This window comes from Beta vulgaris, chromosome 3, assembly GCF_026745355.1.
Source record: "Beta vulgaris subsp. vulgaris cultivar EL10 chromosome 3, EL10.2, whole genome shotgun sequence".
Lineage (NCBI taxonomy): Eukaryota > Viridiplantae > Streptophyta > Magnoliopsida > Caryophyllales > Amaranthaceae > Beta > Beta vulgaris.
In genome coordinates, this window is record NC_079204.1 from 46,197,589 (window position 1) to 46,220,423 (window position 22,835).

Sequence of the window (22,835 nt, forward strand, 5' to 3'; positions counted from 1 at the left end):
ATGTTCACCCTGGGAAGGTTGAGGTGAAGGAGAGAGAAAAAGAAAAAGAAAAAGAGCAGAATGAGAAGTCCGCCGTCCACCTTATAATTAGGACACAACCGCAATCTTTTGCCAATTTTTGCTTCGCAGTTGGAGAGAGAGAAAGATAGAAACAGAGATTAAGAGAGAGAGAGAGAAAAAGAGAGCAAGATAGACGAGGAGAGATAGGAGAGAGAGGTAAAGAGATCTATCTATATCTGCGATAGGAGATATTTTCGCTTTTGTCTGATCTAATTTCGCCAACAAAAAATTAGGGTTTCTGCGTTTTCACCTTTTTTTTTTCTCACCACAATCTACAGGTTCGTCTCTTCTTCTTCATCTTCTTCGTCATTTCATTTTCTCTCTCCTTCTTCTTCTTCGTAGCTTAGATTTGTCTCAATTGTTCGCGGATTAAACTGCATTTTCTTCATTTTTTACGATTTTCGATGCTGTTCTTCAATCTTAGTTGTTGTTGCTTTCCTTCTAATTTTGTTCATTTTATCGTGATAATGAAGCATAAATGAGGTAGAAGTGCATGTGTTCATTTGTTGTTTTTGGTTTTATGTTGTTGGTTTTTGTTGTCATTGATTTTGAAATTGAGGGTTTTTGTTGTTTATTGCGTCAGCCCATTTACTAGGGTTTCTGATCGGAACTTTGAAGAGCCGCAATTATTTTAAAAAAAGTCGTAATATTTGGTGTTTTGGGATTGTTGATAGGAATTTTTTTTTGGACCAACGTTCGTTGAACGAGATTTGCTATTATGAGGACTTCATGGGCGGATTCCGTGGCGGCTGAGAATGAGAATGGAGCTAGCAGTACTGCTAGGCCAACCAAGGCCACCTATGTACCACCACATCTTCGTAACAGACCGCCGTCTGCAGATTCTTCATCTGGCCCACCACAGGCTGCACCCCCGCTGGTTAATGATAGGCCGGTCCTTGGTGCCCCGCCTGGAGGCCCTCGGTGGGCTGGTGGTTCTAGACCTGATTTTGGCCGTGGCGGAGGTGGTGGCACTGGGTATCCTGGTGGTGGTCGTGGGGGTGGAGCTGGATGGAATAACCGAGGTGGGGGTTGGGATCGTGGTAGGGACCGGGAGGTAAACCCTTTTGCTAATGATGAGGCGGAGGAAGAACCTGAACAGGCGTTTGGGGAGCAGGAGAATTCTGGCATCAACTTTGATGCTTATGAGGATATTCCTGTGGAGACTAGCGGGGATAGTGTGCCACCCCCTGTAAATACATTTGCGGATATAGACCTCGGGAAGGAGCTTAATGCAAACATTAAACGATGCAAATATGTGAAGCCGACGCCAGTTCAACGTCATGCTATCCCAATTTCCCTTGCTGGACGGGATTTGATGGCATGTGCTCAGACTGGTTCTGGGAAAACTGCAGCTTTCTGCTTTCCAATTATTAGTGGTATAATGAAGGGTCAAGAGATTCAGAAACCTCGTGGATATAGAACTGTATATCCACTTGCCCTTATTCTTTCTCCAACTAGGGAGTTGTCAGTGCAGGTGAGGTTCTACTGATTGCTGATGATTATATATTTGTATTCCTAAAGCTGTTTTCGTAAGTTGTTATTGACTTTTCTCCGAAATGTGCATAATCTCTGATTGATAACTGGTAATGACCTTAACTTAGATAAATGAGGAAGCTCGAAAGTTTGCATATCAAACTGGTGTCAGGGTGGTGGTTGCATATGGAGGAGCTCCAATCAGCCAACAGGTGATTATTTCTGTTTATACTTTGCTTTTTTATAGCTTGCACCATGCAAAATGCTCTGGCTAGAAAAACTATAAATAGGTATCTCAAAGGAACATAGCTAATTGTGTTTGTGAAATATGGGTTCTGGGCCCATGAATTTAATTTGCTATTGTCTGGATATAACCCTTTTTCCCATGTCTTGATACAGTTGATTTGGCTTTTCATTTTTTAAAATTATGTGTATTTTGCTTCAGAATAAGTGCATTAATTTCATGCTACAAGTAGTTGATTTTTAGGTACCTCTCTGATGTTGTCTGATCAGCTGCTACATGCAAAGTCTCTGGCCTTCTGTTATCAGCTGTAAATATTAATGTGCATGGTAGAATAAAGAAAAGGATAAGCTGAGCAGTAGATGCTGCCATGACTCAGTTTGTACATCATCATCCTTTGTTAAAAGTTTAGTCAGTATTTATTGGGATATTTTTGCAGGTTTGATATTCTGAAGTAAGAAATATCAATCAATCTTATTGTTATTTAACTTTGTTTTCCTGCTTGTTTAGAGTATAGGATGTATCTTTTGTGCTATTGGTTCTACTGCAACTGTATTATTAGGCATCCAATTTGTACTGATGATGTATGGCTCTTTACAGTTGCGTGAGCTTGAAAGAGGAGTCGATATTCTTGTTGCGACCCCGGGAAGACTGGTAGATTTGCTTGAGAGGGCTAGAGTATCACTTCAAATGATTAGATACCTGGCACTTGATGAGGCTGATAGAATGCTGGATATGGGGTTTGAACCTCAGATCAGAAAGATTGTTGAACAAACTGACATGCCACCTCGAGGTGTCAGACAGACGATGCTGTTCAGTGCAACCTTCCCAAAGGAGATACAGGTTAAGTTCTCATTTACAGTGTCTTGAACCCCACTCCGTACCCCTGAAAACCCCTCGGATAAGAAAGGTTACTTAGACTCAGTTAGCTGTTAGACGTGTTGCTAGTTCAATGAGCAACCCCATGTAATATGGTAGCATTGTAGGCCCCTTCATGCTCTTCAAAGTCATCACTGAAAGACCTTGGTTAGTTGATGTCTTCTGTAAAGAAGTTGGATCATGTCCATTTTTTTTTAATCTTTTTCAGGCCAAATACTCCATGTGAGCAATCGAGTGGCTCAATTTTTAAATTTATTTGGCCAAAAGAGACAGGAGACGGTGATTTTTTTTTTGAGGGGGGGGGGGGATGGGTAGCAAAGTTGTGAATATACCCCTACTGAATTTATGAGACAAAAACTAGCAAACTAAAATTTAGCCTATTACCATACTATTCAAGTTAGGTCTCTTATTCCAAGGTTTTCTGTTGAATGATGTATCATCAAAAGCATGTCAGTTTTTTATTCCCTGTGATCAAAGGATAGGAACTTCACTTGGATAAGCTATCCTTCTATCCTACTTTAACCTGCAGGCATCTGTTTTGTTTACACACACATCTGGTTTCTTTGCTAAAGTTTTTCAACATGCAGAGGCTGGCGTCTGATTTTCTATCCAATTACATTTTCCTGGCTGTTGGAAGGGTGGGCTCAAGCACTGATTTAATAGTTCAGAGGGTTGAATTCGTGCATGAGTCTGATAAGAGGAGCCATTTAATGGATCTTATTCACGCTCAAAAAGCAAACGGAGCACATGGGAAGGTAATTACTTGGATTTGAAAGATCAAGGTGATGATGTTGAGTGCGTTTGTGCTGGTAGTTGCATTTGGTGTATAATTTGTCCATTGTAGTTTGGATAGTAAATCTTGGTTCTTGTTGATACTGCAGCAAGCATTGACACTTGTTTTTGTGGAGACCAAGAAAGGGGCAGATGCATTGGAGCACTGGTTGGGTATGAATGGGTTTCCAGCAACTAGTATCCATGGTGATCGAACACAGCAGGTGTGTGTGTTAAGAGTTTGACGTCAGTAGCCAACATCAGTTTGCATTGGTTTGATCTTATATAATATATTTGCTGTGTGAGCTAAAGTATTCAAAGAATTATGATACTTTCTTTAGTGGGTTCGTTGTAATGTAGCTAGACTCATTTATGTTTTTATGCGTAATTTTGCTTGTTTGTCAATGGATTTTCTGTTTGAAGGAAATTGACCAAGAAATACTCGAAAGATTTGAGGGCCTTCTTACCAACCAAAGTAAATAGAAGTTTTGTTACTAGGGCTTAGGTATTTGTGTTGGACACGGGTGTGTGCCCTCAATTGTGCGACTCCGCTAGTTTTGTCAAAAGCCAAAAGGAAATTGTCAAAGCGTGCATACCCATGTAGAAGTGTCGAAAATTTGACATGGGTGCTCCAGGTGAAATGAAGAAGTATGAATTACATAGGATAGAAGAATATTTTGGTGAGAACTTGACCCAGTTATTCAAGGTGTTGGGTATTAGATGTTCTTGAGTGGTTGATTTTATCCAATAAAACTGCATATTCTTACTCAATCTGTTGTGGTTTTAGATAAGTGACATGTTTGCCTTTTTATTTTAAGAATATTTATACCTGATTCATGACTGCTTACCAATTGCATAACTAAGTTATCTGTTCTCACTTTTCCCGTATGCTGTTTTCTGAGTTTGTTTGTGAATTTTGTTATTGTCTTATTGCACTTCACGTTTTCACGGAATTCACTGTTTTGTGTTATTCACTCCGCCCCTTACACTTTGTTTGGAAAGCAATTTAGGAGGGAAAGGAAGGGGAGGGGTAGGAAAGGGAGGGGGAGGAAGGAGCTCCATTTCCCCTTCAAATCTCTCCAATTTGGGAGGGATGATGTTTTTTTTTGAAGAGGGAGGGAAAATGTCTCCTTCTCCCAATCCCTTATCCATACAACGGAACTTGTTCCCCTCCCTTTTCCTTCCTTCCCTTCCATCCATTTCCTCCTATCCAAACAAAGTGTTAAGATTCCCCCATCTATGTTGTTTGTTCCCAAGTTTCCCAGTGCTGTTTTTTAAGATGTGTTTCCTAGAATTTTGATGTGAATTTGGTTATTCTCCTACTGCACTTCAAGTTTTTTGGAATTTACCATTTTCACTAGTTCTCCAGTAAAGGTTGTCCTTTCTGTTGCTCCGTTAAGAGTTGTGTTGACTGGGTAGTTTTTATTTTTATTTTTTATGTTTGTGTGGGTTAGGAGAAAAAGTAGAGAGAGATTGTGGGACCATGTCACTTAAATAGGAAATGGAGCAGTCTTTTAGGGACTAATAAAAAGGAAGGTGGGCCAATCTTTAGGGATGGATTCCTTTTACTCTTGTGATTTCTCTGGAGAAGCAAATTTTAGTGTGAGATAGTTTGGATTCGATGAAAATGAATTGGTTGTTTAATCCATTTATGAGATTTTTGAACTGTCTATGGAACGTATTTTATATATATCCACACTTCACCAAAAAAAAAAATCCACGTCTACTTCTGGTCTGCTATCAAGAGGTTGTGTGGTTCTAATGAGAGCTGTCGTTTCTTCGCATTCTCCTGAAATTATGTTTTGTTGCTTGTTGTTTGCCATGGGTGATGGTCCCAAGGCATTTCACATGTATTTAGAATCTATTCTTCAATTCCATTATCGTGAAGACTTGCTTATTATTGTAGTCCCATTGTTGGACGAAAAATTCCATGGTAAATATTTTGATCGCTGTAGTTCTCTATTATATTTATGTTCAATTTTTCTTAGGGGTCGTTTGGTTGAAGTTGGGAAGTATGGCTTCCCTTGAATTTGCATTGCCCATGAAATTTCATTTCCTAGGAAGTACATTTTTTTGTTTGGTTGAACATGGGAAATTCTACTTCCCATGGGAATTTCCACTTACCTAGGGGGGGCTAGGTAAGTTATTTCCTCCATTTTGTAGGAAATAGAACTTCCTAGGAAGTTCTACTTCCCATGTTTTTGCCAACCAAACAACACATATACCTACTTCCTAGGAATTCTGATTTCCCATGTATTTGAAGGTTAACCAAACAAGCTCTTAATTTAAGAGATTTTTTTGGTTTGTCTCCATATAAAACGTGGAGTCAGTACCAATTTAGAATGTTAGATCTATGAAGTATCTGTGAAAACTTGGTGGCTGTTAAATTCTTAGCATATCTAGGATCTGAAGTAATCACGTCTCTCATTTGACCTTGTGATGGGTTGACTCTCTAGAGTAAGATCTATGTGGGAGATATGTCACCTAGATGGCTTTTCCCTTTTTGGCTATTGTTATGAAGGAAATGTTTTCTGTTGAATCATGAAAGCAAATAACTAGGTTTTGCAACCAGATGATGCTGCCATTGCTGCATAATTATACTGACAGATTCTTATAATAACTGCTGCTTGTGATATTTTTTGGTAGATTTTTCAAAAGGTTTTATTTTGCTACAGTACTCTTTGTTATTTCAGTGTGACTTTGTTTACAAGGATTTCACCTGTCTCTTTCAGGAAAGAGAACTTGCACTAAGGTCCTTCAAAAGTGGGAATACTCCTATTCTGGTTGCAACTGATGTGGCAGCTCGAGGTCTAGATATTCCTCATGTTGCACATGTAATCAACTTTGATCTCCCGAATGACATTGATGATTACGTCCATCGGATAGGACGTACAGGACGAGCGGGAAAAAGTGGATTGGCAACGGCCTTTTTCAATGAAAATAATATGTCCCTAGCTCGACCGATGGCTGAGCTGATGCAAGAAGCAAACCAAGAAGTACCTGATTGGCTGGTTCGTTATGCGTCACGTGCATCTTATGGTGGAGGAAGAAACAGGAGAACTGGGGGTGGCCGCTTCGGAGGCCGTGACTTTAGGAGAGATGGTGGCGGCTTCAACAACAGAGGTGGCGGAGGCAATGATTACTATGGTGGAAGCAACAGTGGCGGCGGGGGATACTATGGAGGTGGTGGTGGAGGTGGAGGGGGAGGTGTAGTTGGTGGAGGTGGCTATAATCCAGGTGCGTCTAGTGCTTGGGATTAGCCCGACTCTAGTTGTATCAGTGTTGAATACTCTCACCTCCTGGTATATACGCATAATTTTGTGGTAATTTGTTCTTTGTGTCCGCCCAAAGTGCCGGAGTTGTTGAAAAATTTCTATTATAGGCTTGGGGCGTCTAGCAAAGTGGGGTTTGTAAAACCCCAAATTTTAGTCTCTCAGAGTTAGATGTGTGATATTCATTAGAGATTGTTATACACTAACATCGTAGGCTATTGCTGGTTGATGCCATCAAGCTTAGGGCTTTCCTTCCATTTCTTCTTGTAATGTCTTTGCTGGGGCTGTCTGATGGGGTTGGGTATATGGGGAGGTGAAAATATGAGGAAAGTACTGCTTTTTTGCCGTTGGTTCTCAATTGGGTACACTATTTGCTTCAGCTTCGTCACCTCTTCTTTTCTTGTTAGTTACAGTTATCAGTTATCAGTTATCAGTATGGATAAAATTGCTACTCTCTACTATTGTATAAATTCTAGCAGGGAATAAATGCTCATTTTTTTCTGCATAAGTGGCTTTAGCTGGGATTGTATACAATATATGTCCACTCCCCATGAACGTGAGGGATAAGTGGTAAGGGACACTGAATGTTCCAAGTAATTAATGTAAATATAGAAGAATTAAGTTCCAAGGTTTCAAATACTAATTAATGTAAATATAGATAGATTACATCCAGGGTTTGGAGTAATATGTAAATTAAAATTATAGCTAGATGTTTGGTTCCTACCCTATTTGGGGTTGCAATGATACCATGTCACTTGAGGTTCGGTGTTTGGTTAGGATTATGATGGTTTTTTTCTCAACGGAGAAGTGGTTTTCCTGTACTTGTTTGTTTGATTTGTATGGGGTGGATCTACCGATGGAAACATTTTCCTTTTTTAAAGACTAATCGCCACAATTTTCTCTTCTAAGTTCTATCCATGTTTCTCAAATGGATTATATCCTTTTCTTTTTTAACTTGTTTGTACAAGGAACCAACCAAAATATAATCAAAAATTTCCATGGAAAAATGTTCAAACAGCCTGAATACAAAATAAACAAATTTATGATAGGTTTACAGTTTACTATTAGTGTTAGATTGATGAAGAAATTGCATCTAATTTATAATGGTTATGTTTGCGTATTGCCTTGGTGCAATTTGCATTCCATACCTAGAAATTGCGTCTTATACATGGCCACACGAGTACAAAATTACAGTCCTTGCATTCTTCGTTCACAATGCAGAATTGGAGAATTTGCAGGTATGTACCATGCTAATGCTTGATAATGATGGTAGTACATCAGAACTAGAATGGGGTACGTACTATTGGCAAAAGAAATTAGCTCTTCTATTACGGAGGGTATTTAAGTGGTTTGATTTCTGAAACTATAATTCAGTGAATGCTTGGTGTTGAACGGGAAACATCTTTATCAAATCATTTTCAAGATCAACGTAGTTGTGATAAAGTTTTCGATCCTTAAGTTCATTGCAAAAAATAAGTTAGGGAAAATAATACAGATAATAGTAGAGGAGAGATGATAAACAACAGAAGAGAAAGAGGAAGGAAAAGAATATGGAGGAACATATTCTTCATTTTCCATTCTTGGAACTGTTTTTCCTTTATAGGGAAACTATTTTCCACCATAGCAAACTTAATAAAGGAAATTGAGAAGACTATTTTTTCTAGATAATGTTTTGCTCCCGACTCCCGACCAAAACAAACCTTCTCTTGATAGGTCATGCTAGTCTCTAGAAGATCACTATACATACACGTCTACAATCCAAATCGAAATGGAGTGTACTCACTGCAATCTTAATTAAATGTATTATATATAAGAAGAGTACCAAATATAATTGGAGAACTTCATGAAGCTTTGATACTAGCAACAACCCCTTTCCAAGAATACTCGATAACTTTCTCTCTCTAGAATTTTCATCATTAGAATTTCTTCTTGCATGTTTCATATGTAGGAACTTGGGAGTGAATCTATTAGAAAGAAAAGTCCACTACGTATTATTTTCTCTTTTTAGGATTATTGGGGTTCGTTTTTCGAGCTGCATGCTCTTTCAAGATCATTCATCTAATCAAGTGTATTACCCTTAATTGATTGCATAGTGTAGTTTGTAAGTATGCTACATGAGTTGGATCCTGGACCCTGGACCCTTACAGAGGGAAGGTTCCACAAACGAAGTCAATGTGGACCAGCAAGAGCAGGAGATGAATGCAAGGAGGAATGCAAATCAACCACTAATATTACTATCTGGATCAATAAATATGAAAATAGAACTAGATCAAAACCCATCTCATGGGAAGGAGCTAGATGGAATGCATGGCAACAATAAAAATGCAAAACCATCTTTCCGTGAAATAGTAGCTGGATCCTCCCAATGGTTTTCAGAAGCAAGAAAAATAATGTTAACCTCCATGGAGTGGGAGGATGAGGTGGAGGAAATAGGACTTTCTGATTTTAGGGTGGTAAGTTTCTCTAAGGAGGAACTTAAGAGACTAACAGAACCATGGCAAATGACATTAGTGAGCAAATGTCTTGGAATTAGAGTGTGGCCTGAATTCATGGCCCAAAGAGTTCGAAGAATATGGAATCCAAAAGGAGGGCCGAAAATGATAGATGTAGGCCACAATGTCTACTTTTTCAAGTTCTCGTTGCTAGATGATTTCAAAAAAGCACTTTTTGGAGGACCATGGTTTATCTTAAACCATTACTTGATGCTTACAAGATCAAACCCAAACTTTCGAGCTTCCACAAACGCTTTCCCTAATAATTCTGTATGGATCAGACTACCGGAATTACTGATAGAATACTATGAAAAAGATGCTTTGTTTGCAATTGCACAAAAGGTGGGTAAATCGATTAAAGTTGACTACAATACTGATAAATAAATAACTAAGGGTCGTTTTGCTAGAATCTGTATTGAACTATCGCTGGTAAATCCTTTGGTGACAAAAGTGCGAGTTGGTGCAGCATGGCAGCGTGTGGAGTATAAGAATATTGGGATATTGTGTTTTGCATGTGGAAAGATTGGGCATTTAAAGGACAAGCGTGAAATGAACAGGCCGAAAACAACTAACATGCAACTAGAGGAAATAAGGATAGGGTATGGGCAAACTGGCTTGTTAGGGGAGAATTCAGGCAGTGGGGCTACCATTTCTTTAGGAGAACCAAAAGATACGAGCAGAGAAAAAAAATTGCTATAACCAATCTGAAGAGGGAAAACATTCAAATAAAATGCAAAAATTAGGTGAGAATCGATATGGCCCTTGGCTATTGGTAAGTAAAGGTAGGAGGAATTTTCAACGCAAAACAATATTAAATAAGCTGAAAAAGAGCAATGATGAGGAAGTAGGTAAGAGAAGTAGAGTTAATTGGGTTAGAAAGGAGAGTTTAAGCAGCGGAAAAGACAACAAGGGTGGAAGAAATATTGAGAAGGAAGCCCGAGGCAACTATTGGAAGTTATTGCCAAGTAAGGAGAACGAGATAAATGGAGAACAATCAGTTAACTGCCTCATTAGGAGAGAGAGAAAAATAAAACGAAGTGATTGGGGAAGAAAGGCCCAGAACTCTAGAAAAAGAAATAGAGCTGCTGAAAAAACGATTGATATTCATACCAACTTATTAAGAGCAAAGAGAACATAATATAAAGGATGAAAGGGAGAGGAAACAAGAAAGATTACATGCAAAGAAAAAACCAATTCTAAGAAACAAAAATTCAAGTGAGGATGGAAGAAAATCAAAAGGAAACGAGAAAGAGAAAGGAATGCTCATCTCCAATGGAAGTGAGCTTGGAAATGCAGTCCACCATGCAAATAATTCAACCACCTCCCCTAAACCCCTCAGATATCCAACCTAGAACTCAAGAACAAGGAAAACCTGTCTTCCACAATAGTAATCAAACCTCTAGCTCAAAAACCACCTCTTTACCCCCATCAGAGCTCTTCATTCCCTCCTCCATGCAGGAAGATCCAATCACCTCCCCAAAACTCACACACAACCAAAATCCTACCTCCGAGATCTGCAGACTGGCACTACATAACCAAAATTCTGACTCCTCACACTCTTCCCCTATTTCCATCCTTTCCCACCCCTCAACTATGGTCTCTCCTCAAAATGAAACCATTTCCAAAGACAAAGATAGCCCTGATCAAAGCCTCAATCGATTACCTGACAAAGCATCAAAAGGAGCTCTCCAAGGAAGAATTAGTACCCTCATAATCTCTTTCAAGCGCTCTAATGATTCCTCCAAGAAACCCGCCATCATTTCGCATCCTATCTTAAAGCGAAAGTAAAGACGTCACATTGTCTCAGAATATGCTCTCAATCTTCAATTTTCAGGGACTTCAGTTGGCAATTCAGATGGAAGCAAGGTATATAGGAGGGAGAAACATAGCATCGAAGATAATTGCTATGGCAACTCCACTATTGGAATAAGACATATGGGCAATGGGAAGGATGGAGGAATGGAGGAATTGGCAGCTGGACATGCAGCAGGTGAATCGACAGGGGGTTGATGGTGAGAATTGGGATCTTAATCAAGCTCTTATATGTAGAAAAATGAATGTTTTACTATGGAATATAAGAGGGGAAGGAAGTAATGATTTCGTGCCACACTTGAAATCTTTATTACATATTCATAATCCGGGAATTGTGATTTTTCTTGAAACCAAAGCTGGAGAAGACAGAGCTAGGCAAGCAATGAAACAGATAGATTTTTGTGGATATAAGGTTATTCCTCCAGTTGGCAGGAAAAGGGGAATTTGGATGATTTGGAAGAGTAGTGTACAACTCATTAACTTGGGACCTTCAGATAGGTACTTTCCCCTCTCTTTTCAAGATTTGTTCTAATTCTTCGGAAGTGGTAATCACAGGGGTGCATGCACCAGTAAAAAGAGGAGAGAAAAATAAATTTGGGAAGGAGTGAAAGGATAACCCTTTTCCTCAGGATACTCCTTAGATGGTGGTTGGAGATCTTAATGAGGTGGTTGATCAGTCGGAGAAATTGGGAGGGAGAAAAGTCACTCAGGTGCAAGGAAGAAATTTGAAAAGCTGGATGGATAGTGTTGGGCTGATGGATCTGAAACATAAGGGTCCTGATTACACTTGGAGAAATTGTCGAGAGGGTATTCACTTGGTTAGAGAAAGGCTTGATAGGGCACTTGCAAATTCGGAATGGATAACCCACTTTCTAAACACTCAGGTATTACATTTACTGAGAACTTATTCGGATCATTGCCCAATTTTGATTAACTATTACAAACCTCAACTTTTTCAAAAAAATTTCCTTTCCGTTGCAAAGAGTCTTGGGTTTCACATAGTTCATTTCCTGAATTCCTTAAAACTACTTGGGGAGCTCACTCTTTGGATTTTGAGAAAAATTGGCTTAAATCGCATTATTTTGCAACCATCAATAATGAGAAAAGGCTTTTAGCAAGACTTAACGGTATTCACATTGCGTTGTGTAAAAAAAACATTTCCTTTTGTAGAATCTCTAGAGAAGGATTTATTTTTTTGATTATAATAACATCCTTAAGCTGGAAAGAATTGAAGGGGCCCAAAAGGTTGGTTGTGATTGGCGTAAGTTTGGGGATTGGAAAACCAAATACTTCCGCATTATCTCTAAGATTAAAACTAGCAGAACAAAAATAGTCACCCTGAAAAACAATTAGGGGGAGTGGTTAGTGCAGGATAAGGAGATTAAAGAGTTGGTTGTCAATCATTTCGTGAACTTTTTTGCCACAACTCAGGTTAGTTCTCCTGCTAGTAAGGTGCTTGGATTTAGAGCAGGTCTTAGTGAGGAAGCTATAACAAGTTTGAATAGACCTTGTACAGGGGAAGAGGTCTGGAATGCCCTAAGGGGTATGCATCCTACCAAAACTCCTGGTCCAGATGGTATTCAGTCAATCTTCTATCAAAGGCATTGGGAGGTAGTATGGAGTTCTATCTCTAATCTGGTCATTTCTGGTTTTGAGTCGGCAAGTATTCCACAGTCTATTAATGATTCCTTTATCACTTTAATCCCAAAAGTTGATAATCCTACCGAACTTAGAGATTTAAGGCCTATAGGTCTTTGTAACACTATTAACAAAATTTTAACAAATACTATAGCAAATAGGCTTAAACCATTTCTGGAAGATATTATTGATCCCATTCAGTCAAGCTTTGTTCCCAATAGAAATATTTTAGACAATATCTCAGTTACTAAAGAAGTAGCTCGTAGTTTTAAGAAGGGTAAAAAGAATGTGAAAATTATGGCCTTAAAAATTGATCTTTCTAAAGCCTATGATAGTCTTAAGTGGTGCTTTATTAAAGAAACCTTAGCTTGGAGTTGTTTGGAGTTCCATCTCAGGTAACTAGACTAATCATGAGCTGCATTTGTACTCCGAGAATTTCAATCTTATGGAATGGGGAAGTTACTAATCAATTTTGTCCTTCAAGGAGAATAAGGCAAGGTGATCCGCTTTCTTCTTATGTGTTTTTCCTTTGTATGGAAAGACTATCTTGTGTAATCCAAACAAAGGTCATGGATAAGAGTTGAATCCCTTTTAAAATAACAAACAATGTTGACATGTCTCACATCTTCTATGCTGATGATGTTTTTTGTTGTTTGGTAGGGATTCTGTAGAAAACTCTAGAGTCATAATGGAGGTGTTACATAACTTTGGATATGAATTGGGTCTTTTTGTTAATCTTCAAAAATCTAAAATTGTGTTTCCTCCTAACCTAAGTCCTTCTTATAGGCATCTAATAAGTAAAGAAATGGGAATGTCTAACACTACTTCTTTTGAAAAATATTTAGAAGTTAGTATCTTGCCCAACAAATTGAAGAAAGGGGACGATTATGCTTCCATTTTAAATAAAAAAAGGATAAAATAAGGGGGTGGCAGGCTAAGTTAATTAACATAGCTGGAAGAACTACTCTTATTAAATCTGTCCTTAGCACGTACCCTCTTTATGCCATGCAATCTGCTATCTTGCCAACTTCAATTCTTGATGAAATTGAGAGGAGTTGTAAAAAATTTCTTTGGAATGCCACATATAAAAGCCATTATTTTCTAGAATGAGTTGGGATAAGGTGAGTGAACCTATTCATATGGGAGGACTAGGCTTTCGCAATTTCAAGACCTGGAACATTACCTTCATGGCCAAGTTAGGTTGGAGCTTTATTAAAGATGAGAAAAAATTATGAACAAAAATTTTGACTTCTAAATATCTTAATAAAGCTTCCTTCATGAACTATGCACATAAAAATGGAGATTCACCTTTGTGGAGTGATATCATAAAAGGTAGGAAAGTTCTACAAGATGGCTTAATTCATAGAATAGGAAATGGTAATGACACCTCCTTATGGTTTCACAAATGGGTATGCGAGGAAGAGCTAATAAAATGTGTGGCGCAAAAGATTCCGGATTCCTTAGAACACTGGAGAGTTAGTAGAATAGTTAGAAATGTCAAGTGGTGGGTAGATGATATCAAACCCTATTTCCCGGAAAGTTTGATAAATCTCATTATCTCCACACCCATTCCTTCTAACAACAACAAAAAAGACAAGTTAGCTTGGGGGCTAAGAAGTTCAGGAAATTCTCCTCCTAATTGTTACTTTCACCATTCACCAATCAATTGGAAGAGGCTCTGGAAAAATGCCCTACCCTATAAATACACAATGTTATTGTGGCATCTTGGCCACCAAATACTTCCAGTTGGTGCTATTCTCAAAACTAAAATCCATAATTTTAATTCAAAGTGTTCTAGATGTATCGATAAGGAGGAGGATCATATGCATGTTTTTAGAGACTATTACAATTCTAGGGCTATTTGGAACATGGTCTTAAATTCAAACAGAAAAATTGAACAACCTAACATGAAGGAGTTTATGAATAGTGATTGGAATACTTGGATGTCACTTAATACTAGAGGTAATCAAGATTGGGTGATGGTGTTTGGGGTAACTATTTGGCATATCTGGAAAAATAGAAATGAGACGGTGTTCCAGCAGAAAATAAGGCATGGCTCCAGGCCCGATCCCGAGGGTAGTTCAGAGGGGCGACGACCTAGGGCCCACCACAGGATGGGCCCCATAATTAATAGAATTTATCGAAGGAAATAAATAAAATCAACTGTCAATTAATCCATATTTTTTTATTTCCAATGACAGTTTAATTGCCTAAATTCAGCCTTTATTGGAGACTCATTGATTCTCCCATCTAATAATAAGTACAATTTCCTAAGTCTAATAACTATAATTTACATACTTCCAATAAATATCAACGTTAAAGAAGGAAAAAAAAAATCAAACCCTTGCCAAAATAAAATTAAACTTCTTGACACTAGCAAAATATCAATTAACCCATTAATAATTTTCAGTTCTACAACTCAATGATTTTTTTTTAGAATATAGACAAAACTCAAGCCTTAAATCTAAATTCACAAACAACATCTAATTACAATTGAAATTGAAGAAATTCCATTATAAACTTTCTCAATTCTCACTCGAATTTTGGAATTGGATCTTGAGATTTGGAGAATGTGGAGTTTAAATATTACAAACGTTAAGCAACAACCTTAGTTGACTGCGGCGGCCGACATCGAACGACATCTCCCTTCTTCTGTCTTTAAATCTTCATCTTCAATCTCTGAGTTGGTATGATTTATAGTTTTTTCCTTGTATCTTGATTGTCTTATCTCTCTTTTATAAGTAAACTTAAGTGTTGATATATACTGTGCATGTAGGAAATGCAGCCCGCTAGACTAGAGGCCTAACTATAACCTATAAAGTGAAGTAATTTTCATTAGATTAATACTCTCTAATTTGTAAACTTTTTTTTTGAATTTAGAAAGGCCTAGAAATGATTATGTGCTCATGTGATTTTTTCGTACTCTCTAACTTCTAGTCGATGCTTGGTTATGTGGTAGATATAGGTGTAGCACAGTTTTTTGCTCTAGGAGCTTTTAGTTTTCATAAGAGAAAATGAGGAAACTCTAGAAGTACATTCTATTATAATTATGATTAAATGGATAGTTAGATTGTCAAATGATGCATACAAGTAAGAACTTAACTCAATGAAATTAAGTTAGTGAAAATTTTGAAGTAGATAGTTTTACAAGTTCAATGAAATTAAGTTAGTGGAAATTTTAAAGTAGATAGTTTTACTTATCTTTAGGTATTAGGTATATTGTATTGAATGATTTTTTTTATTATTTTTTATTGAAATATATTCAAATGAAAAATGAAAAGATAATTGAAGGGGCCCTTTTTTCCTACTTCGCCTAGGGCCCACATAATGTCAAGAACAGGGCTGGTTCCATCCTTGGACGATGCTTGGTCCACTGACGGCGCAGGGGGGGGGGGGGGAAGTCAGAAGACACCTTCACCCAGAAGAATCTGGGGCGCCAATGCTTTAAGGAGGTAAGCTTGGGATAAACCGTCAGCTTACCTCCCTTCGTGTATAGAGACATCCAGCCACTCCGACCTTGATCTTAGTCAGTCCGTGGTCTCTTCCTTTTCCCGCCCCCCTTACCCTTCGCAGAGCCATCCTCCTTGATCAGCGAAGCTTGCAAAAAATGTTAAGGGTTTCAAGGAACCCATTATACCGGACAGTCGAGGCATAGGCTATTAGGTTGTGCCATCCTGACGGTGTTAATTGAGCTAAGCAGATATTCCATGCCTGGAAGATCTTGACGATATTGGGTCCAGAGGAAAGCGGAGGCCAAAGTCTAACATGTGCGTGTAAATCGCGACATGTCCTGGAGGGCAATCCGTTATTCGGCTCCCAATGGCATGTAATACTAGTTTATAGTCTTCCGGAAAGGCAAAATATACCAGCCCCTTGATGCAAAATCTGTTCTCTCTACAGATCTCCATCCAATCAGCATCAACCTGTACAGAGGCTACACTACCAGCCTCATTAGGCGGCATGTACAAGTCGGCCAGAGCATCCTCATCCTCCTCCTCCGGGATGATCTCATGAGGGTCTTCGTCCTCATCGGCCTCTAAGGTGGTCGATTCCCCGTCAGACATCAGGGTGCGTATCACGCTATCTACTTCGTCCGAATCAACGGACGACACCTCATTCTCTACCCTTGACGGCCCTGGAGCGGGCTCACCTTCCTCTGGTGCCCAGGCCGGCCTGGAAGACGAAGGCTCGCCGGGGGAAAACAGTAAGGGGGAGCGTTTGGCAAGTCCCACCATGGTCCCATATTGACCAACTCCTAAAGCGCTCCCTAGCCTCGTAATGGCAGTGAGAGGGGAGGCACGCACTGCCGGCTCCTCGTTAGTTCTACCAGAATTGCTACAATAATAGTGATGACTCTTTGTCCTATGTTCTCTAATATAGTCCACTACCGGTGAATTAGCGAAAACAATAGGACTAGATGAGGTACTATCGAAATTAAGTCACTATCGGTCATTGAGGAGGGACTTTTAGTGTTATTTTGAGAATCAGATCCAGATGACATGATTATAATTTAGAAAGAATGACTTGAAGAAGGAAATTTCTGGGAAATACATGGAAGTAAAGAGCTGGAGGATTTTAGCAAACGAGCACTGACATCAGCCGGCAGGAAAGTTTGCAGACGAAAGGGGAGCAGTTTTAGAGAGAGAAAGATTGCTGGGAGAATGTAAGCAAATGAAGAGCGAAGTTGAAAATGACAACGGAAGTCACCCATAACCTATTTATAGAAAAATTTACGGTTTGGATTAGGCGACTCTTCGTCTTCCCGTCTTTGATCATGTCACGTGGTATGAGGTACAGAAACAACTGTGGAGCAGTTACTAATAAATTTCTGACACCATTCATGCAAACTGAGGTGACGATTGATATTCCTACGCAATTCTCAAACGGTTATATCCATGACGGTTTATCACTTATTAAGCAGGACATGCCTCTATCAGGCATACCGGCTTTGGGGCTACTTGTATGGGGTCTGATTGAGTTACATACCGCTTTTAAGGAACCGCTAAAGATCGTCATGAATAACATACTCGTGATAGGACCGTTGACTACGTCATATCGATTTTATTAGGATACCTTGAAGGTACTCCTTACCCGGGCCATTCTCTTATGGGCCTGGGGTCTAATCCAGTAATTATCTAAATGTGCCTATGGGCCTAAAGATAAGTATTGAAAGAGGATAGAATTGTATCCAACCAATAGGAGCAGAGTCCTATCTTAACAAGGACATTGCCGGCTCCTATAAATACCCCATTGATTTGAGTCATAAGGTACGTTCACATATATCATTATACTCTACTTGAGATATACCAGTTATTACCCTTTACTGACTTAGGCATCGGAGCGACGTTCCTCGGATCAACCCCTCAGGTTAGTTTACGTGTTCTATTTGCAGGACACCAAACCGACTTATGCGTTTGAAGGATACCGGTTCACTCTCAAGCATTTATTCCATACCGGAACAAAAAGATAAGGGATTGGGATCTGTGATGAAGATGAGATGCCTAGTTGAGGTAAATTATGTATATTTATGTTGTTTGTAATCTTGCTAACTGGGGTTACTTTGTCATCCCTTTGAAAGATGGGAAGCATTTTCCATCATGAACCTTCAATTTTGTTATCCCATTGTGAAGGTGTACTTGGGAAAAACAACACAATATTGCATGAAATTTTGCATGAAAACAAGCAGTTTTATTCTCTTGGTTTTTATAATTATTTGAAAAAAACTGACATTATCTAGTTACAATTTTACTTCTAATGCCGACGTCATTAATTAAGATAATTGACCAGTTACTCTTCTGTATAGGGAACAACTTCTGAAATTGGGTACAACCTCAAAACATCTAGTGGAACTTTCATTTGATCATTTTTTCTTCGGGCATAAAATCCGTTGGGTGTGTCAATATCACTGCTATTTTAAAATATATATATATGCTTTCATGTTTTTGAAAGTCAGAATATTAATCGTATATGAATTTGATAATAGTCTTATTTTTACTAATCATGTTTGTCTCGAAAAAAAGACAGAAGGAAACTGGAAATTACGAGCTTGTTTAATGTTTAGTATTATTATCAATCTCTCGCTTTTGTTTTAAGTGTTAAAAAACAATGTGATATAAGTTGTAAAAGATTTTAGGTTTCTATAATTCTGATATTAGTTTTCAATAAAAATGATACCCAAACGAGAAAAAAAACAATAGAGAAAAGGTTTGTAACTCTATTCTGTTTATTTTTAAATTTAGTTTTCTTGAAAATTGAAAACAAAAAAACCAATGAACACTGAACAAGCTCTTAGTGATTAATCATTTGTTCATAACTTTCCTGAAGAGAAAAAAGAGATTATCAGAGATATAGGAACATTCCTCGTGTGCTCAGCTTGACAATCATAAAGTTGAAAGTACCAGAGATTCCTAGAGGCATACCATCAGAAAACCACCTTCCTTGACCAATTGGATAGATCAAGAAAACAGCAGTAGCCGCTGCAACCGGAGCTGAATATGCAACAGCAATCCAAATGCGCATATCCAGACGGATCTAAGTTCCCACTCAGTTATAGGATATGGGTATATAACTTCAGATTGCAGTCACGGAGGAATGCCTTTTCAATTTCAGTATGTGCTCAGATTATTCCAAAGAGGTTCTAAGTTGGTCATACACATAACTACATAACTCCAAATATTTCATTTGGCATACACATACATTGGCCAGAACAGGGGTTATGTACCAGAAAATCCAACTCCCTTATACAAAGTGACCATTACACAAAGAAAGCTCACAATCTTCCAGCCACAGTTAATGAAACATTCGTATCTATCATAGACCATCAATATAACGAATGAACATCTCGCGACAATTTCTTTGATCTCCAGGAGGTGATAATCTGTGGTGAGAAATAATTATACCAGAAGCTATCAGCCTGATGAACCAAAAGATAAGCTGACAGAAAAATACATAATTTCCGAATCATTCTTAGTGCTCTTGTGTGGTTCAACTATAAACTACTACTCATCAGCGTCTTCTGGACCGGAGCCTTCCTCCTGCCAGTATTCTTCTTCTGTCTCATGCTCTTCCTCGTCCATATTATTGTCTTCATCTTCTCCATCGCCATCTCCATCTCCATCTCCAGCATTATCAAGCAAGCAATCTTGCTGCGACAAAAAGTTAGCAGCTTTACCGCGATAAAGAAGCCCTGTTTGCATCACATGATAAAACTTATTCCTGATACGAACCAATGGATGAGGATCAACTAATCTACCCCTTTGATATCCTTCTTTGAGAGTAACAGTTGTTGTCTTACACTTCAAAGACAGATAAAATATCCCTGGATACCTGGTAAAAATTCGAGTAAACCTATGAGGAAGATTCAATTCCTCTCTCAAACTCCTTAAATAGTTCCTCTTAGTCTTCTTATGTATAGTCAAGCTCAAAAACTCATGCAACAATCCAACAACTCGTTTCTCCATAAGCTCACTCTTAGGATCGAGCTTAGTAGAATCCTGATACGGCGATATGTATGGCAACTTCTGAAACTCCTCCATCCAAGCCCTAACCTTCTTTTGATACCCATAACCTTTAGGAAAACTCAATTGAAAAGCCAATGAAGTTTGTCCCCTCTTAAAGTCCTTATAATCATCACCTAAATCACTAACCTCACAATTTTTTCGCAAAACCGAAACAGCAAACTCATCCCTCCATTCCACAAGGCTCAAATGTGGCAATCCATTACTCCCTTTAACAATCCTAAGATAATCAGGATACTTAGAAACCATCAATTTCTCAAAACTATCAGGCAAACCCAAATCCCATTTCAAAGGATAAATTGATTGCAATGCTACACTTTTTGATTTCGTCATCATAAGAACTTTACAAAGTTTCTCAACAACACCCATTTCATCATTTTCATAAATTAACTGTTCTTGTTGGTCCAATGTTAAAGCTAAATCAGTAAGTTTAAAGCAAGGTAAACTAGGGTAACGAGAGTGTGGGAATTCATGGAAAAGAGTTGGGTACCTTCGAAGAAATCGAAGAACTGGGACAGTGAGACCTAGGAATTTGTGCCAATCAACAACTGTTTTGGCGGTGATGTAAGAAGTTGGAGAACGTTTAATGGCGTCTTTGAGAAGCATGGCGGCTTTGAGATCGGTTTCTTTGTCGATGATGTGGTCGATAGTTTTGTTCTTCACCCATTTTAGGCGGACTTTGGTAATGGTTCGCCATTGTTGGTGGTTCAATGAGGTTGAGAGAGAGTAAGATTTTATGAAGGAGATGAAGTTCTGGGATTTGAACAGCATTTAGAAGAGGGAGTAAAAATTTTGCGTCGTTAGGTTGGAGGGATAGGAGTGCAGGGCAATGCTCTAGCGAAGAGGTCGTTGGAAAAATGTAGAAAATAATAGATTATTGGTGTGTTCTCTTCCCTCAAAAAAAAATTAAGTTTCACTTTAGTTCAATTTAATTAAATTTCAATCGGGTTTAGTCAGGTCAATAAGTATTAATTAGGTCCAATAAATTCCAATAAGGTACAATAAGTTACCAATAACTTACAATCAGGTCCAATAAAGTTCAAATCGTCAATGATCAACAAATTTAAATTTGAATTTTAATTAATGTACCATTATGATTATCATATAATACTTCCTTTGTTATGAAATAAGTGAAACACTCATCATTTTTATGTGAGTTTTTTGAGAGAAGTATTTAACTTATTTTAGAACGGAGAAGTATTATATTTGTAATATCGACTATTATTTTATTTTATCATTCATATTACTATTAGCTGATTCTGTTATTATTAAAAAATATAAGCACGGTCTAATAAGGTTAACAATAATAATCATCATAATTATAATATTTTATAATTCGTCTTTATATAACTAGAGATAACATGTTTTCGTTATTAATAACAATTAAAGATATAAATATTATTAATTGATTTCCTACTGGTGCTTTATGAAATCAAAGCAAGACTATTAGATATATTAGTGGTGAAAGTTGTGTATAAGCAAGCATATTAATATTAATTTTTTGTTCAAATGTTAATCATAAGAGATAATTAATAATTATTATTTTTTCGAATGATAGATTTTAATAATGATTATGTCATAATATATTTTAAGGGACAATATTTATATTAGGAGTAATATTTATGTTATTACTCATTAATTTTTCTATCAAATAAGGTCAAATAAGTTCCAATCAGGTCCAATTTGGTCTAATAAGTTTCAATCAGGTCTAATCAAGTCAAATAAGTTTCAATTAGATAAATAAGTTTCAATAAGGTCCAATCAGGTTGATAAGTTGACTCAAGTCCAATCAAGTCCAAACAGGTCAGTTCAGTTAAGTTCAGTATAGTTCAAGGTTGTTTAGGTGAAGAGAATGCACCCTTTGACTGAAGATCGCTAATGGTTAGATATCTAAACTTCAAAACATGATATTGTTGTATAGTAATGGGGAATGTATTGGATATTTGGCTGTCAAATTGTTTTATTTGTTTCTTTTTGTTTTATATTTAAATATCTAACAATCAGATGTTTAGTTTTTCTCGTATGAAATTGAAAAGAATGGACCTTGTTTGTACTCTTTTTCCTTGCATATGGTGTTTTTTTTGGTAATATTAGTCGTGTAATGTTTAACTGACAACAAAATGTTAATTAAGATATAGCTTTACATCGTTTACAAGAGAATATATGAAGATAGAGGGAAAAAACGTATACAAGTCTTCCTAATTGCATTTTTATCGCTAATGCTATTACTAGTGATAAATTAGTAACAACCACTTAACTAATGAAACTGGAAAATTGAAGCAAGAACCTAAAACCAATGATATAAGTCTAATGTGTAGGTTGCATTTAAGCATGAAATTTATAGGAAGTGAAAACCAACTTTTTAGGTGCATCACATTCAAATAAAAGTTAGTCCTTATAGAATAGATGTTACATAATCTGTTCTATAAATTGCAAAGAGTTAAAAAAAAAAGGTGGAACATAACATATCCACTAGTCCAAGATAGTTTAATTAGTGTACACTCTAATTGAGGTATTCGAATTCGATTGAACTTGTCGCTAGTTTAAATCGTGCATAGTCTGATCGAGATGTTCAAACTTGATGATCTTAACTCAAACTCGATAAAGAGTGGATGGTCAACCATCTGAGTCACACTAATGTTGCTGTAGAGCGTGATATCATCAGTTTACATTGGTCTTG

At 37.7% G+C, this 22,835-nt stretch overlaps 2 protein-coding genes across 2 annotated transcripts; one reads left to right on the forward strand and one right to left on the reverse strand.

The window, feature by feature from the left end:
- The first annotated feature begins 28 nt into the window (after positions 1-28).
- LOC104906735 (DEAD-box ATP-dependent RNA helicase 37) lies at positions 29-7,204 on the forward strand. The gene is made up of 7 exons (XM_010695532.4): positions 29-338; positions 735-1,534; positions 1,662-1,745; positions 2,375-2,617; positions 3,241-3,408; positions 3,535-3,648; positions 6,157-7,204. The coding sequence occupies exons 2-7, from the start codon at positions 779-781 to the stop codon at positions 6,682-6,684; spliced, it is 1,893 nt and encodes a 630-aa protein (XP_010693834.1). The 5' UTR covers positions 29-338; positions 735-778; the 3' UTR covers positions 6,685-7,204.
- A 12,223-nt stretch (positions 7,205-19,427) lies between these two features.
- Positions 19,428-20,990, reverse strand: LOC104906736 (protein WHAT'S THIS FACTOR 9, mitochondrial). Its single transcript, XM_010695533.4, has one exon. The coding sequence runs from the start codon at positions 20,924-20,926 to the stop codon at positions 19,637-19,639; it is 1,290 nt and encodes a 429-aa protein (XP_010693835.2). The 5' UTR covers positions 20,927-20,990; the 3' UTR covers positions 19,428-19,636.
- Between the last annotated feature and the right edge of the window lie 1,845 nt (positions 20,991-22,835).

Bases quoted from the DNA above. Each gene is read 5' to 3' on its own strand.
- LOC104906736 (XM_010695533.4), bottom strand. From the start codon at position 20,926: ATGCTGTTCAAATCCCAGAACTTCATCTCCTTCATAAAATCTTACTCT.
- LOC104906735 (XM_010695532.4), top strand. From the start codon at position 779: ATGAGGACTTCATGGGCGGATTCCGTGGCGGCTGAGAATGAGAATGGA. The intron at 1,746-2,374 runs GTGATTATTTCT...GGCTCTTTACAG, and splicing joins GAGCTCCAATCAGCCAACAG to TTGCGTGAGCTTGAAAGAGG. The intron at 3,409-3,534 runs GTAATTACTTGG...TTGATACTGCAG, and splicing joins CAAACGGAGCACATGGGAAG to CAAGCATTGACACTTGTTTT.